We start from the raw sequence: 18991 nt of genomic DNA, 5'->3' as shown, positions 1-18991 counted from the left end.
GTTCAAACACCTTTATTATTATTATATATGTTCAAACACCTTTATTATTATTATATATGTTCAAACACCTTTATTATTATAAACATTCTGTAAGTACTGCAAACATTCATAGCTTCATGCATGTAATATTTATAAATGGATTGATGGGCCGATTGTAATTCAGTCTTCATTTGGAATGAAAGCTGTGCATGCATGTATTAATGGCACTATGAGTTTTTGTAATAATGGAAAAGCAGTCATTAACTTCATATTAAGTTAAGTATCATATCTGTAAGTATCAGCAGGAGGTGGTAGAAGGAAATTTGATCTGGTAGTTTCTCTACCAAATTTTATTGAACTTGGCATAGCTAGTACTTTTCAATGACACAAGTTTCTCTACCAAATTTTATTGAACTTGGCATAGCTAGTACTTTTCAATGACACAAGTTTCTCTACCAAATTTTATTGAACTTGGCATAGCTAGTACTTCTCAATGACACAAGTTTCTCTACCAAATTTTATTGAACTTGGCATAGCCAGTACTTCTCAATGACACAAGTTTCTCTACCAAATTTTATGGAACTTGGCATAGCCAGTACTTCTCAGTGACACAAGTTCCACTACCAAATTTTATTGAACTTGGCATAGCCAGTATTTCTCAGTGACACAAGTTCCACTACCAAATTTTATTGAACTTGGCTTAGTCAGTACTTCTCAATGACTCAAGTTCCTCTACCAAATTTTATTGAATTTGGCATAGCCAGTACTTCTCAGTGACACAAGTTCCACTACCAGATTTTATTGAACTTGGCATAGCCAGTATTTCTCAGTGACACAAGTTTCTCTACCAAATTTTATTGAACTTGGCATAGCCAGTACTTCTCAATGACACAAGTTTCTCTACCAAATTTTATTGAACTTGGCATAGCCAGTACTTCTCAATGACACAAGTTTCTCTACCAAATTTCATTGGACTTGGCATAGCCAGTACTTCTCAGTGACACAAGTTTCTCTACCAAATTTTATTGAACTTGGCATAGCCAGTACTTCTCAATGACACAGACAGATGAACAACTCTGCTTTCCATATCTGGATACTGTTATTTACTGTGTTGTTATTTTCTATATAAAATGTATATACACACACATACTAATATTTGTCATTTTTGTCTTTTATATCTTCCTTTCTGCTATTTTTTTTTAAATTAGCCACCAATAAACAGTTGGCAAGAAAATAAAAGAATTAATGCTACAGCATTATCAGTGATTAACATTTTGAACATTTTTTATTTGTTTTTTGGCAGACCTCAATCAGAATAGTAGCAAAGTAATAAAACCAGCAGAAAAGGCTCCTTTCACAACACCTCTGGAAAAGTCTCCCAGTCCCATTGTGGAAAGGAAATTCGAGAGAAAGTCATCTATTTCTACCTCGAGTGTGGTTAATGGCAGTTCTCTGGGGTCTCCTGATCTCAATACTACATATGATATAATCTCAGATGTTATGCCTACAAGTCCTAAGATTCTGCCATCTTTCACTCCCACCACATTAACAAACCCTGTCCGTCCTATGAAAAAGGCCACAGCTATGATAAGACAAACTGGAAGTCCTTCAGAGTCGTCATCTGTGTCCATCGTGAGACCCGTGCCTATAGTGCCTGAAAGAGACATCCACGTACGCAAGGCAACAGTCTTTCCTGAGCAGCGTTGTGTACCAACTCCCACCTTTTCAAACTTTAACAATCTAGTTCCTGATCAACAACCACAGAGAGGGTCAGGGAATTCTGTAGACTTTGTACCAGACCAACGTGACCGTCCTGCGGGGCTTGAGTTAGAAGATTTTTTGCCTGTAAGATAAAAGCTTAAAATTACTTTATAGGCCTTAGAATCTGCATTATCTGTGTAGAGGGGAAATATTTTGATAGACTGTTTTAATCTTGAGATGCTGGTTAATATTATAACGTGACTTCAAGAGGAGTTTTTGGAACAAAATTATCATCTCTCCTTTCACTCCCATCCTAAATCATTAATTTTTCCTGTTGAATTACAATCTGGTCTTTTCTTTTTTATCCTAGGTTTTAAGATTCACATAATATTTTAGTCATCAAAGAAACTATTCTAAAAATGGTGGTATTTGTGGCATATAACCTTTCTATTACAAGTTTATAACATCTCAATAGTTGTAACTAACTTCTGACATTAAAGAGGCACTGTTGTATGTATTACATTTTGTATCCCCTTAGCCAAAAAAGATAAAATTTTAAACCCAATTTAAATATAAAGCTATTTATTATCTATCTACATGAAGTGAAAGCACTAAGCTGAATTTTTATTGACAACAAAGATCGAAATCATCTCTTGTCGTTTTTTTTTTGGTTAAAGTTTTATGAATGTCATATACAGCCTTTCATATTTGCCTTTTTTTATTTTTTACATTAATAAAAGGACAGGTAAGTTAGTAAATAGTTTCCTTCAGCTATGTTTAAGGAAAATCTTTATACAGCGTTTTGAGTGATGTGATCAAGTTATAAACCTACCTGAGATTTACCAGTATGAAGAATATTGTAAAGAAGAGAGTAGCAGTTCATGAACCCATAAAGAAGTGACAAAGTTTATTAATACCAGATCAAACATTATGTTATTTAGATCTTATACAGTATGTTGAGTGATGTGGTCAAGTTATAAACCTACCTGAGATTTGCCAGTATGAAGAATATTGTAAAGAAGAGAGTAGCAGTTTATGAACCCATAAAGAAGTGACAAAGTTTATTAATACCAGATCAAACATTATGATATTTAGATCTTAGGGCTTCCTAATTAGCAGAAAATTGAAACCATCACTGACTGTGTTTTTATGCTTATATGCACAGAGACATTTGCAGAACAGTCTTCGGATTGGAGGCCAGACTCAACCAGAGATGTCGGAGGCTGAAGCTATGTCTTCCATCTTTAAGGGCCATCAGTCGATGATCACTGTCCTCCTGCATCGTCGGAAAAATCTCCAAATTATTTTAGCTCAGTGGACTACCAAGGAACCGAGGGTATGGTTATTCTTTTCATTTCACAAATATCTATTGAAGATATCATAAAACAAACACGTTTTGGAATTAAACGTTGATTTTTGTGGTTCTACTTTACCTAGGTATCATGTGTTCATACAAAACTATACTCTTAAAATTTAGTCCAAGAAAACAAAAAAAAAGCATGAACAATGAAATTTTAAACCTACCTCCATATTTGTGCAGTAAGTATACATTATTCCTTACAATTTAAGAACAGTTCTCCACTAAATATGTATAGAAACTATACTTAGCTGTAGTAACATGTCAACAATAGTACATTTTACCCAATCTTTGTGAGTCGTTGGACATTTTTACTTGCTTGAAGACCAAGAACTGCCCATTTGTTGCTAATACTCGGTAAAGTTATCTACAGTTTTTTTTCATAGAGTATCATTTATTTTTTTTACTAAAGTTATGTCCCCTAGTGGGACAGTGGTAAGTTTATGGACTTGCATCACTTAAATCCGGGGTTTGATAGCCCAATGTGGTTTTTCTCTAAAACAAACAAACAAGTACTAATCTTATTTAAAACCTCAGTTGTATTTTTCCACTGTACTCGGTGACTAATGTAATAGCTTTTAGAACTGTATTGTTTGTAAATGAGAGAACAGTCAACTTATAAAAAAAATAAATGGGGAGGATTAATTTCAATAAAGAAGAAGTATAAAAATGTGCTGATGTGGTAAAATGTGCTGATGTGGTACGTTATGATGTCACAATATTAGACTTTCAAGAGTGTCTTAAAAAGTGCTTTGTTTTTCTGAGCTCATGCAAATTAACGTTGTGCCTTTTTTTCAGTATCACTGAATTTTATTTTTCTTCTTCAGTTGGCACTGGAATCTGCAATTAGCATGAATGACACGGCTCTTATAGTAGACCTTCTGAATGTCATCACATCAAGGGCGTAAGTAATAAATATTATAAGTGCCATTATATCAAATTGATCTAGCACACAATAATAAATGTATCTGTAAAATAATCCTCCTCCTTTTTAGTGCCACATTATATAGTTAGCTAAACTTACATGAACCCAGTAACACATTTTAATGATTTATGGAGGTGGCACTGATTTAATCTCATTGAGTGTGATGTAAGTATAACTTTTGTAAATGTTATCATGTTAGGTGTTTAAGTACAGTATTTTAACTTTATTCATATCAGAGACTTGATATAATAAGAGTTGGAAACATCATCGCATGTAAGATAAAGATGTTTCTGTTCTGAATGACAATGGACATAAGTAGACAGATTTAAATAATGTAAGATAAAGATGTTTCTGTTCTGAATGACAATGGACATAAGTAGACAGATTTAAATAATGTAAGATAAAGATGTTTCTGTTCTGAATGACAGTGAACATAAGTAGAGAGATTTAAATAATGTAAGATAAAGATGTTTCTGTTCTGAATGACAGTGGACATAAGTAGAGAGATTTAAATAATGTAAGATAAAGATGTTTCTGTTCTGAATGACAATGGACATAAGTAGAGAGTTTTAAATATTTTAATATGATAAGAGTAAACTTAACTGGTTTAAAATTCATCATTTCAAAGATGTCAATAGCTAATCATCTCAACAGTGCAAAATAAACTATACAATATTTGACTGTACAGCATGACTTAGTATAATTTTACTTTTTCTTAGAGTCATAATTCATTCACTCACTCATTAACTAACAGTATTTGATTGTACAGTATGACTTAGTATAATTTTACTTTTTCTCAGTCATAATTCATTCACTTACTCATTAACTAACAGTATTTGATTCTACAGCATGACTTAGTATAGTTTTACTTTTTTCTCAGTCATAATTCATTCACTCACTCATTAACTATAAGAGTATTTTCCTGTACAGCATGACTTAGTATAATTTTACTTTTTTCTCAGAGTCATAAGTTGTCCACCTAAGTCAGTCCAATGTACTGACCCTGTATTGGAGAAGTGATTGTTGACTATAATGCTGAACTTACTATGTAGGTCTTCACAAAATGTGCCAAGCTGTTAGTAAACGGAACAAATATGTTTTATACAAAAATCAGTTGTGTCAATAAAATATTTGCACTAAAGAAGTCTGGGTATTGACGAAGTCAGTCTGACTTGGGCTTTGACAAGTTGGAGTGCAAGGTGATGTTCATGTGAAGAATGAAAATATTTTTTTACCAACATACAATTTGCATAACCTCTACAACCTCCTAAATGCATATATATCTACAGTTTTTTGTTTTCAGTATTGCTGTATATTCTCTCTAGTATATCCTTTACTTTAGCATAAACTGTTGTGAAATCAGAAATGTACAGTAACACCAAATTTGTAATACCGTGTTGAATGGTATGTGCAATTTGACCCTCACCTGTGCTCATAGGGTTGATATCTTAGGATAGGTACATTTCAATTTCCTTATATCTGGTTCGTAATTATTACATGAGATGAAACATTTTGCTTTACCATATAACATCGTGCCAAAAACCACTAGCACCACACTTTACAAATATCTTAAACATGTTATAGTTGTGAAGTAAGATAATTTTTATTTTATTTTTAGAACTAGTGTCTGTCATGTTTTAATAATGAGCAAGTCTCAGTAGATAATGTTGAACATGGGGCTGTTCTTCTGAGAGAATAACCATGTAGAACAGGAGTCACCAACTCAAGTCATGTGTCACGAGAAGAACTTTTGTGTGGCATGCTAATTCACAGAAAAAATGATAACAAAAAAGTATATTTTTTACACACAAAAAAAGTCAAAATTGTTATTTACAATTACTACTTTAATAGTGTTAGAATTTATGCTTTATTATATTATATTAGGTGATCATAGTACACAGATCGTAAAATTATAATACTGTAACCTAAGTTTAAAAAACCAAGGTGACACGTCCAGAGGGTCCTAATTTTTGAATATTGAAAAGTAGCACCCAGTAGAAAAATATTACCTACCCTAAATGTAGAAATTTATTGTGTGATATTGATCTAAAACGTAAATTGTTGCTATGGGACTTTATGTTTTATTGAAATACTAAATAGAATGGAGGAAGTATTCTGTTTGTATATCAGATGGAATACAATGGAAAAATGTGCTTTTCATACGATGTTCTGATGCTCTTAAGGATTTGTAAATACACGAGGCTTAGAATTAAAACGTTGGTTTCCCACCATCTGGTGGCTAAAGTAGTGTATGAGCTTCGTAGATGTAATGTGCTCATCAATTCACTAGTGGCCAGGTCAACATAACTATTGTTCATCATGCGTAATCCAAGTTTTTCACAACTGTGAACTAATAGTATGTTTGTGCATGATTTTTTAGTTTAAATTTTGGACATTCATGTATAACACAATCCCTTTAACACTGCCATGTTTCAAAGCTATGTCTATCACCAATATTTCTTTTTAACTTAGGCAACTGTGGAATCTGGATATCTGCCAACTTCTACTGCCCGCTATTTACGACTTGTTACAGAGTAATTTTGAATCGTGAGTATAATTCTATACTTATTTTCTTTCACCGTTGTCTTTGGCAGTAATACTTATTATTATTTAAAGCATTGTTGCTATTGCAGAATACACATAGTTTAAAATGATGCGGGAATTACCTTTCTTGCCTTTTTGAAAATATTTCTGTTAGTTCATTGTTAAAATTGCCTGTGTAAAAGAAATAAAACTACATGGGTTTGCAACATTTGATATTCATAACTTAATATTTGATGTTAAATATACTGCTGGCTTTGTTTTCTCATATTCATTATTATTTTGTCATAATTTGGTGTTAAATTTGATGTTAAATATACCACCCGTTTTGTTTTTTGATATTCATTATTAGTTTGTCATAATTTGGTGTTAAATTTGATGTTAAATATACCACCCGCTTTGTTTTTTGATATTAATTATTATTTTGTCATAATTTATTGTGTTTTTTGTGATCTATAACTATTAGTATGATTTGTGAAATATCAGAAAATAACAGTGATTAAAATTTTTTTTACATTTTACAGTCATGGCATTCTCGTGAGAAGTAAAAAAAAATGATAGATTTTTTTGTGTTCCATAACGTTTTATTACAAGAAGTAGTGTTAAGATTTGATTTTTCATCATCAGATTTGTATAGTTCTGATTCTAAATTTACAGTTACATGTCAGTGGGATGTTCTAGTCTAAAATTGATTCTGAAGAATTTTGCGATGGTGATAAAGACCAACATAGTAGCACCACCAAGTGTAGGAGTGGATATTAATCGTGAAGAAAGGTAATTGACAGAAATTGATTTCTATGTAGCACTGCTGATCGCTTGTTTGTTTGTTTTTTCTTTTTGCACATCTAGTCTGTAGCTACAAGTCGATCTTGTGTGTTTTGTTAAATTTGATACAACCTAGGATTTCTTGAATAACCTTAAGATAAACAAACATTTATGCTATAACTCCAAATGTTTATCATAGAATGTTGTGTATTAAATACAAAATATAAACAATTTGAAATGTATTCGTGATGCTAGAAATACACGTAGATTCAAGAAATCTATTTGACACAAAGATACGATACCTCACAAACGAACACTTTCAAAAAAATGGAATCTTTCTTCTTAGGAGCAAACTGAAGAAGAAAGGTCCACCTTTCAAAAGTGATCAGGCTATAAGGGTATCATATCTTTGTGAATAATTTTAAGTGTAAACAGAGTAGGAAGATTGTATTCCAAATGTGTTCGATGGATAGAGCAGATATAATGTGGTTGATATATTGTTATACATTCTTCCTTACATTCAATCATAAGTTCTTAGTATTTGTAGTTTCATTCACCGGTGAATCAAACAAGCTGAAGTGACCGTTATACATCTTTCTGTTTCGTTTTTTTTCTGGAAGAATTTCTGATATAAGAATAAAATTCGGTTGTGACATTCGTAAACTAAAGCAAGGGAGGAGCTCACAACTTGGATCTTGAATAAGTAAAATGGTTAGATAATAACTTTTTATAAAACTATATGTGACAATAGTGTTTACTTTATGTAAAGAGCTGGTTTTAAGATATTAAAGACATGCTTATTCCTGTTTCAGATACAACAAGTGTGTCAGTTGCTACAATCAGCTTCTCTCCATCCGAGCGTTTCTGTTAAAACGACAGACAATGCAAGGAAAACTTGGCCACTCGTTCAGGGAACTGCACATGTTGATGCAAGGCCTGGAATGAAGTGTTAGTTTGTGTGCATTACCAGGATTTTAAAAGCTGAAAAAGTTTTGAATCAGTATACAAAATTAGACCTATTATACTAAAGTCACACATTGATGTTTATGTGACTATAAGTATATGCTGAATGATGAAGAATCGGGTGTGGAATTATAGAACGAATAACATATTTATCATATCTTCTGTTTTTTGTTTTTTTTTATAAAATTTGGATTTTTTTTTCCAGTAACCTTAAATTACTGTAATAACGAAAGCTTTTTTTTTTATTTATAAACATTCTGAAGTTGAAAATCACTCAGAATCTGAATATTGGTTTTTTTAAAAAAAAAACAAGTTTTCTTTATCGTCTCTAACCCCTAATTCTTGATGGTGTGAGGAACAAGAAGTATTTTTCTATACAAGGATTTCAAAAGTACCAGTTAAAGGTTGTAACTAAAACATTCCATTTTTAACTTTTTTTTGTTTGTTCTAGCAGATGATGAATAGTTGTAATAACAACTAGTAGTCAAGATACTTTTTTCTAGAAGTAAATCTTTACCTGATTTTCACAGAAAGTAAGCTTCATATAGAAGTTAGTATCTGGAGCTCGAACTTTATATGATCATCAGACTTTCACAGAGAGTAAGCTTCATATAGAAGTTAGTATCTGGAGCTCGAACTTTATATGATCATCTGACTTTCACAGAGAGTAAGCTTCATATAGAAGTTAGTATCTGGAGCTCGAACTTTATATGATCATCTGACTTTCACAGAAAGTAAGCTTCGTTTAGAAGTTAGTACCTGGAGCTCAAACTTTACCTGATTATGTGATTTTCACAGAAAGTAAGCTTCGTATAGAAGTTAGTATCTGGAGCTCGAACTTTATATGATCATCTGACTTTCACAGAAAGTAAGCTTCATTTAGAAGTTAGTATCTGGAGCTCAAACTTTACCTGATTATGTGACTTTTACAGAAAGTAAGCTTCGTTTAGAAGTTAGTATCTGGAGCTCAAACTTTACCTGATTATGTGACTTTTACAGAAAGTAAGCTTCATTTAGAAGTTAGTATAACTGCTTTTTCTTGAAGTAAAGATTGCTTAAACTTATGCAGAACATCACCATACATATACTCTACCTTAGAAGACTGAATATGAACTTGTATTGAAAACCTTATTTCATGCATCTTCTTTCTCCTGTGATGCATCTTTTAAACTGATGAATGAAGTTATGTCTTGTAACGACATTGCTTTTCTTACCTTATATTCAAAACAGCAACTCTTGAACAGACATTGATAACCATCAGTTTGATAATATGTTAGATGATAGAATTCATTAGTCAAGAATAAGAGGAAATAAATGGCACTCTTGAAAGATTTTTACACAGTTAAATTTAAGTCTTTTTTTTTTTCCTAGTTCATGCATTAAAAAGTTTTGAATTTAATAAAATTAATTTAGAATAGAAAATTTAACATAAATGAATTATTTAAGAAAATGACTCATTATAGTTTTAAAACAATCCTCAAATGTAATAGTGACTACAAGAGTTTTCAGTAATTTTTTTTTACATCGTACATCTTACAATAGAGTAAATGGTTATTATTCTCAATAGTATATTCTTGACAACATAGGTTTCAGATGTTACTCTTTTATCCAATATTTAAGTCTCGTTAAATGATAATCTAAATAATTTTTCCCATTGTTTCCTTTGCAGTCATTTGCTTATTTATTTGAAATAAGTTCATTATAAATTTAAATACTTCAGCAATTTTCCACAGATAACATAATTATGTTTTATCTTCAAAACCTGTAAAATAAAATAAATTTAATTGAAGAGCAGTTGATACAATTAATATTTATCAACTAAATCAAAACATTTTAACTTAGCTTCAAGAGCTAAGTAAAAACAACTGCCTGTTCAACTAAAAAAAGAAAAACTCGATAAAATTGAGGTACTCTTGCAGAAAACATTAAGATAATTAATGTGCCGTGTATTAGCCTTGTCATAGTTTAAGCTTAATCTTAATATTAGAGTTTTAGTAATATAAAAAAAGTGCCTTTTTTAAATATGTGGCTCCCAATATTGTACTGAGAGCACCATTTACATGTTTGGTAATATGAAAATGCCATATTTTTTTAGATTTAACATCCCCATACATTGTTATTACATTTACCTTTTCTTAATAGTTTTAAACTTTTGTTTTTGAAGGTTGTATTGACCCACAGTTGATGAGTAAAACAGAATCACTGTTACATGTATAAGGTTAAACTGTGCCATATTTTTTTTCAAGAGACAAACATGTTGTCTTGTATGACTTGGGATATCAAATATTTGATAGGTGAGATTGGAACAAAACAAATTCTCTTGGTATGTTGTATATTTGTTTCTTAATTGATGAGCAATGATGTTTTTTATTCTTTGGTTTCAGATAACAGCGAAAGAAAAAAACATTTTAATTGTATTTAATGAGAATTCACTGTTGTGCCTGTTGCTGTTTATATTTTAAGCCTATGGCTTATGTTTAAAATTAATTTACAAAACTAACTATTCAATAATATAGATATTAAACCAATAATTTTCTGGTAAAATTTGTGGCAGTTGTGACTTCAGCTCAAAGAAACACTAAAGAACTTTGAAGAAAATTAGATATGTTGCTGATTGAAAAGTAGAAAAAGTAAATAATACAATAGATTTTGTTTTTTTGCAAGATTTCTGTTGTTTATTGTATTTGTTATCAGGTTACCATCACAAAAAAACATAGTGTTTTATTGGTTCCTAGCCATCAATCTAATGTTTAATATCTAAAGTTAATGGAATTCATACCCGAAAGAACACATTTAGGAGTAACATGTTCGATAAGTATGAGAAGAAATTCTTCACTATGTTAACAATGAACACTATTTTTGAGTATCTTGGACTTTTTTAAACGCTCATGTTGCCTAGTAATGCTTGCTCATATCGTTAATTTATTACCTAGGGCAATATTTTTGTGTATATTGGCTTGGGTTATACAAGTTCCTTAAACAACTAGTTATAGCAGTGGTGCTGATTTGCATAACAATCAAATGTTTTGTTTATTATAATTTCTTGCTCATCACTTAACTAAATCTTTGTGTACTTTAATGTTGTATATATATTTTTTTTCTCCATCCTTTGTTGGTATCATTTAGACTTTTTTAGCCAAATCAAATAGCAGGACTGAGTGCATTTTTTTTTGACATTTTCATCAATAAAGTTTTGTGGGTGTACATGATAAATTTAGTATGATGGTTTGTTGGAACTTTATATAGGAATGAAATATATTTTTTCATCATAAACGCTAGTTTAATTTTTTTCCTCAAAATGTTACAAAATTTGATAGAAAAGTTTAATGGTGGAATACTAGCTATTCCACTAGCACACGAAAATACACTCGTAAACTAAAAGTACATGAAAATATATTATTGAACTAAAACCACATGAAAATACACCCTTGAACGAAAAATATTAGAAGTTAACAAGAGATTTCTTGTGAGTATTCTGTTTGACTTTTTAATTCTTAAAATTATATAAAAAATAACACAGTAAACAATGTGTTTATAACTATGCAGTTAGTTCTCATTTTTTGTAAATTAATGACTCACAAAAATGCTATAATTAAACCTCAATCTGATAAGATAATACTGAAGAGTTTTTTGTGAGTGCAGAACCGATAGATGAAACAAATTATTATCTTCAGGTTTTTTCTGGACTTGGATAACATATTTTTATTATTTATTCTGTGGCACGAACCCCTAAGATCCTAAATTCCCAATTTTATTGTCCTGGTTCTTTTACTTGGATTCTTATTTTATTTCTCAAAGAACGGGATGATAAAAATTACAAGTGTTGGAGTTGAATGTTTAGCTTTTACAGTGAATAAACATTATTTTCCATGTGCTGCCCTCTACAGAATCACTGAAAAATTAACAGGAGTCAATATACAAAGTAGTAGTAGTAAATTTCAGAACTTATGAAAGTAAGTAACAATGTGAACTACACTATATATGCTATATCAGTGCTGACGAGACATTTCGCCGAATATCAGAGCTTATCAGAGTGGCTGAGATACGACTAACATAGCAGATGTCGCTTGAAGACCTACTGCTACCGTGTGAACTAGATCAAGTTAATGAACTTTAATTTTTATCAATTCTATTTAAGTCATTAAACATCAGAATTAGGTTTATCTTAAAATAAAATTGTTTATTATTAATCAAATGAATTAGTGAATCAGAAATGTATTCCTTTTTTGTTCTGTTTTTTTTTTAAATCCACGCTATAAAAAAATAAACATTAATTTAGTTAACCCCATTATGTGTAACACAATATATACACTTTTATAAACCATTTTTATGAGCTTTATTAAATATTTGCGTTTAGGAGAGAGAGGATAGCTGCAGGTAAAAACAGCATAAATAGAGTACTTGAAATTAATTTTATAGAGCAGTTCATTGCTTTCTTCTAGCCCTCTGACGGCTCAGCGGTAAATCTGATGACTTATAACGCTAAAAATAAGGTTTCGACACTCGTAGTGACACAGAACATCGTGTAATTTTGTACTTGACAACAAACAAACTAAGCATGAAAAAGAAAAAACGCACGTTAGGGCCTTGTTAAAACTTTGTCACCTAATTGCGATTAAATTTTACATTGAACTATAATAACTAGACATTAAAATATTAATCGTTATTTTAGTTAACATACAGCTTTGTAAACTGAAAATGCATGTTTCTAAAACCCACCTGTTTTTATGAAGTCTTAGCAGAAACTGGAGGATTGGTTTGATTTATTTTGAATTTCGCGCAAAGCTACACGAGGGCTATCTGCGCTAGCCGTCCCTAATTTAGCACTGAAAGACTAGAGGGAAAGCAGCTAGTCGTCACTACCCACCGCCAACTTTTGGCCTACTCTTTTACCAACGAATAGTGGGAGTGATCGTACATTATAACGCCCCCATGGCTGAAAGGGTGAACATGTTTGGTTGGACTGGGATTGCGAGTCGAGCGCCCTAACCACCTAGTCATGCTGGGCCGAAACTCGAGGATAGCACAAAAGATCAGCTAAAAAATATTAGACTTAATTGTAGGTTGTACGTGATTAAAGACATTCACTGTTTCTTGAACATCAGTATCTTCACGTTTTTAATCTTTTATTATTACATAACTAATTTTCTATTTATTTAAAAATTAAAACATCAAAATAGTCAGAAATACACAGAACCAGTTCCTCGCGTCCATAAATTCCATTTGACGATAATTTTGATGTTATTTCACAAATTAAAACAAAACTCGAACTTATTGTATTTTGACATGGTCGTTGTATTATAAAGCTTTACAATTGCTGGTCATAACATCACAATCATTCGAAGAGTTTGATGCAGACGTTGATTTCTGCTGAGGGTATGTTTTTAGCTATTATTACATGTTTGTTTTGTGTTAAGGAAACAACACATAATTTTTATATATCTGTATGGAATATCGTGTATTTATCAGTCAATTAACGATATTATGATACTTTACAAATGTTTACTGCCCATATTTAGGCCTACAATTCGCCATCATCGATGATAAAATATAATGTGACAGCGCCACCTGCCATAGGTGTGAAGATTAATCGCGAGGAAAAGTTTAATTATGAAACATTGGATTTTGTGTATAAAAATAGTTGTTCGCATTGTTTTACGAATTTACAACAAAATGATACAATTAGGGAGCCCCACTGAGTAGTTTTTAGACACAAAGTAACCACCAACAGATGGAGTACATATTATTTTGTGTATTTTACAATTTGGCACTAAAATGCGAAATTGAATGGTTTTCGTATAAACTGTTGAATTGTTGATAAAACTTGCAAATATTAGAATTCGTACACCTCGCCATTTTAGAGAAAGAGAAAAAACCATAATTATATGTATATATATAAATTTTTGTTTCAATTTTGAAATAGAGTACACAGAAACCAATTACCAGATGTTGGAAATACCCATTACAAGTTATGTCATTACTTTTGAAATGGACCGAGTGTGGCTCAGTGGTTAGCGAGCCGTACTGTGGATTTGCGGGTCCATCATTTCCATCCTGTTACAAAAAAAAAAAATCTCTCTTCCGCATTTTGAGGGCGTGGGTGTGTTATAAATGATAGAAGAGTGATCAACGTATGGGCAATGGACGTTGTTGAGTAGTTGTCTTTCCTTTTTTCTGGCAGTTGAAAATCGGGAATGGTTGGCGCAGATAGCCCTTGAGTAGCTTTGTGCGGATATCTTAAAAACAAACTTTTGAAATAATACCTGATATTCATAGACTCCTCGCTGATGTAAAATAACTCAAGTTAACTCTGTAACTGAAACTCACGATTGTTGTTACTTGGTATTTATACGAAATTTTACGTTAGAAATATGGAGGGCGACTTTTAAGTGTCGATTATGAAGGACCGACTCTCGTCTTCAGAAGGTGAAAAATGAGTCTGTTGAGAACTATGTTTCCAAAGTTCATTTGCAGTCAGAATAATTCACAATAACTTAAAATTACAGATTTGTTTTTTTTATCACTTTAGTCGTAATAAGCTTCAATATTAAAATTCATCAAGCCAACTAGCTGGTCACATTTTTCTCCACGTATTATCTAGCTTAAATATCGGCGTTGTTTTCTGATGCACTAAATATTTTATAGCATATTATAAATAAATATTTATGAAAAAATATATGATAAATATATATGTGTCAACCTATATGTTTCTTGTTTTTAAACTTCAAAAATACCATTAAACGTACGTAAACATTGCTACTGTAAGTTTGTTTTAGCGCAAAGCCACACATTTGGGCTATCTGCACTCTTTCTACGCAGGGAATCGAACCCCAGATTTTCACTACTGTTGGATGCTTTGGTAGAAATCTTTTTCTGGTTTATAGATATGCAATTCTGGTTTGACGTATCCTAGGGCTCTGAGAGAAGATTCAGGAAACAAAAATACTGCAAAAATTATTTACGGCAATAAATAACACGACTATACCAAAAGCAATACAGACAGCACTCGCATATCCGACCACAAAAAAATTGGGGGTTGGTTACTGATCTGAACAACCGTTCACTTGCGTAAAATCGTTCGCTATAGGTTTTATATGCCATTTATTGTTTGCAAAGTGTGTTTATTGTTCATCTAACAATGAATAATACAATTCTACAATTGCTTTATTATAATAAAGTAACACATTTTGTCATACATGTCAGAAAACGGCGTAGTTTGCCCGATTACTTACATTATAATAGATGTATAAAAACAGTGATGTAATAGTCATCTTCAACAGTGTTACGCCGAGATAACAACTAAGAACAGCTTACAAAAAAAAAAGTTCCAAATACTGCCATCCAATTTATGTCCACCCCTCATAATTTCAATCATAACTGCTTTCAACATTCTTGTGTTTGTCATTTTGTTACTTTTTTGTAGTGAATCAATCCAGAACTTTAGATGCCGTTAACGTTCTTTGTAGGCGAACGCGAAACTCATCACACATGTTAATCACAGTGTAAGACAGCAACAATAACATTCAATTTTTGTGTAGCGGTTTTGTCAAATGAGAATATAATGATGGAGAACCAAAGTTCCACACAATATTGTAATTTGGCAGCGCTCTATAATAAGGCTATTTTGATGTCGAGAGTATGGCCGACTCTACCATTATGTGACGCCTTCCCTCTTCCATAGCCCTTCTTTTCTTTCTTCTCTTCTCTGTTCACAACCAATAGAATTGTCCGTAGGTCATACGAGAGCTTACATGTTCTTCTTTTAATGTGTTTGTTTCTGTCACAATTTTGGTTAGGTCGTGATGATGAATCAGAAAATCGGTTTATATATCCTGAACAAACTATGACAATTAGTAAACCACAGAGAAAAATGATCTAACGCCGAAATTAAGTTTTGACAAGGTAAATGTATCCGTTTTACAATGATAAATTCGTTTTTCTTTTCTTTTATTTCGTAAATTGATTAAGAATATATTCATATATTTTGATACCAAATTAAGGGTAATTAATTAAGTCTTTAGAAGGTTGATTGGTGAGCTATATATATATAACACAGACCGTTTTTTTTTATTATCAGTTCTTGTTCATTTATGTTCCTACATAAATTATTAGAACAGTGTGATGAAATCACCGAAGAAAGAATCGTATGTTACAAAAAGATCCTGAGAAAAGCAAGTGTGAGTTACCCCCTCTTTATGCTGTTATATTGTCTTATTGAACCTTAAACTTGCTTTAATTCGTTCAAAGCACCCTTTAATCGTGGCAATAAATTGGTTTAGGTAACAGAGGTAGAAAACTGTGGAGCGTAGCGAAGTGTCACCACTACGGGGTCCGTGTACATGCTTCCCCTGGAATTTTGAGAAATCTAAAATGGTGACGGTCCGTTAGTCCGAGAGCCCATTACTCCGAAGGCCTGATAGTCCGAGTATTTTATTTTTTATTTTTAAACAGTTAAAATGTTAAATTGATTGGTTAAATTTGTGAAATTTTATGACACAAATACCCCAGGATGTGACATAAAAGGTCGCAATTTCTTATGAATGGATGATAATGTTTATCATCATTTACCCAATGTTACTTTCTTGTATCCATATATATATATATATATATATAGTGTTAGCTGCAGAGCCCACATATCTACCCATCAGGATTGGATTTGGAAATCTAGATCTTCTGAGAGAATAGACATTCAAGATTCTTCTTCAATGCTGTGACAACGAATATCCAAGACTCGTTAAAAAAAACATCTTGAAAGCTTCCAGTCAGTAAAATTATCTTGATACCGAGCCAATGCAATGAGTTGTACATAACAATGTCGATTGAAATATGTCTGTTGTTTGTATTTAAAACGAGAGCAAGCCGTCAGGGGCGGCTGGTCCCCCGAACCCCCGCCAAGATGTACCCTCTAAATTTTTCATTTGAGATTACATTCATCTATTGTGGACCTACGAATTTGTCTATTCATTGAATTTTGACTTATATTGCAAAAAACTTCGGAATAACGCGCGGTCACCACTAAAATATGCGTTTTTCTGCGTTCTGAGGTTAAATGTTATCAGGTTTTGTCTTCCAAAAAACATTTAGCTGTAATTTTGGAGGAATTGGAGTTTTCATTATTGTATATGTATTAAAGGCGGGTAACATGTGATAGAAACTGTGCGAGAACGATTTCGGACATTTTAACGATTACAGTAATGCCAAAAAATATTCATATATTCAAATGATATATAGTTTTATTTTATAACCACAGTTCAATACCACAATTACTAAGAAAGCAGTTGCCATCTATATCTTCGCATAATTTACGGCGCTATTAAAAGTAAATTTTTGGATGACTTTATAATTATTAACACACAAATTAAAATTTTTGTATAAATTGACTTTGTCGAAGTTTTTCATAATTTTTGATAAATACCGAATTAAAGTTTTATGAAAGAAATAGAACATTTAATGATTTAAAAAGCAGGTGCCCTTCGTGTTAATGTACAAAGCGTGATGAATCAGTAGGCCTAAGTCAGAAATTTAAACCTTAACTATTTTATAATTAAAAGTAAAACAACAGTAAATCAAATTAAACATATTTATCTATATTGTGTATTTTGGAGATTTTTGTATCACAAAATATTATGATATATGAACGTTGTATGTCAGTGTCATGCGAGGGAGTGATTGGATGGACTTAAGCCCATCACTTTTGCCTCTTAATGTGTTCTTTTTCTCAGTCATAAAAAATTTGCCAACTACTAAAAGATACACCAGATTCTACACCTATCCAGCTGTGAGTTATTAGAATTTCTTTTTAAAAAAAAGGTTTCATTGTTGAAATTAATGGCACACAAGAATTTGTAGGTCTTTAACAGCAAAATAATAATTTATTGTGATATACTATTAAATGTTAATATGTAAAATATTCAGTTTAGTTTTAGAATTTAAAAATAAAAGTGTTTATACGACCAACTGAATAGTAATAAAATATGACCGTTTGCTTCTTATTGCTCTTGTACCAGAGGCAACCCACCCACAGTCTATAAAGTCTCCCCTGACACTTCCGCCCCCAAAAGCTTGCCTTACGATGGTTAAAATGTGCCCATTTTTTATACCTGTTCTTTAAATGCAGCCACTCGACTTTTTATATTTCCCAATGTATTTCAATTTTATACACGTCTGTCAGATATGATTTGTGTGCACGTTAATCAACTATTGTTCATTATTATTCTCTTCTGCCAAAAGCAGACATCAAAACTCTTTGAGATTTTTCAAAAACACTGTATTTTTTGTATTGTTCTGTAAATTACTTTATGCAGCAGGTGGGCTCAGTTTTGTCGAAGGTTTGTGATGTAATAACAACGTCAACATCAGAAGGTTAGGTGATAAAATAAGTTTGTATTGTTTGTTTGTTTGTTTTTGAATTTCGCGCAAAGCTACACGAGGGCTATCTGCGCTAGCCGTCCCTAATTTAGTAGTGTAAGACTACCCACCGCCAACTCTTGGGCTACTCTTTTACCAACGAATAGTGGGAGTGATCGTCACATTATAACGCCCCCACGGCTGAAAGGGCGAGCATGTTTGTTGGGACTGGGATTCGAACCCGCGACCCTCTGATTGTGAGTCGAGCGCCCTAACCACCTGGCCATGCCTGGCCCCAGCATAAAAGTATCATCACATGTCACCGAATTCAAAGTCAAATTAAAAATTTACTCTAAATAACAAGTGAAAGTTTTAAGGTTAAAAATGTTAAATATAAATTTGTAATATACCGG

The 18991-nt window shown here is 32.0% G+C and overlaps 1 protein-coding gene across 2 annotated transcripts in view; it reads left to right on the top strand.

The window, feature by feature from the left end:
• LOC106461382 (katanin p80 WD40 repeat-containing subunit B1-like) overlaps positions 1–11444 on the top strand; it is a 34214-nt gene extending 22770 nt beyond the window's left edge. For both annotated transcript variants that reach the window (XM_022388333.1, XM_022388332.1), the window contains 6 exons: positions 1283–1824; positions 2846–3016; positions 3865–3941; positions 6435–6509; positions 7161–7277; positions 8081–11444. In XM_022388333.1, the coding sequence (XP_022244041.1) occupies positions 1283–1824; positions 2846–3016; positions 3865–3941; positions 6435–6509; positions 7161–7277; positions 8081–8213 (1115 nt within the window). In that variant the 3' untranslated portion in view covers positions 8214–11444. The remainder of the gene's footprint in view (positions 1–1282; positions 1825–2845; positions 3017–3864; positions 3942–6434; positions 6510–7160; positions 7278–8080) is intronic.
• Positions 11445–18991: the final 7547 nt, after the last annotated feature.

The sequence above is a fragment of the Limulus polyphemus genome, unplaced genomic scaffold (assembly GCF_000517525.1).
Source record: "Limulus polyphemus unplaced genomic scaffold, Limulus_polyphemus-2.1.2 Scaffold948, whole genome shotgun sequence".
NCBI lineage: Eukaryota > Metazoa > Arthropoda > Merostomata > Xiphosura > Limulidae > Limulus > Limulus polyphemus.
This window is presented reverse-complemented; position numbering and strand designations above follow the sequence as displayed.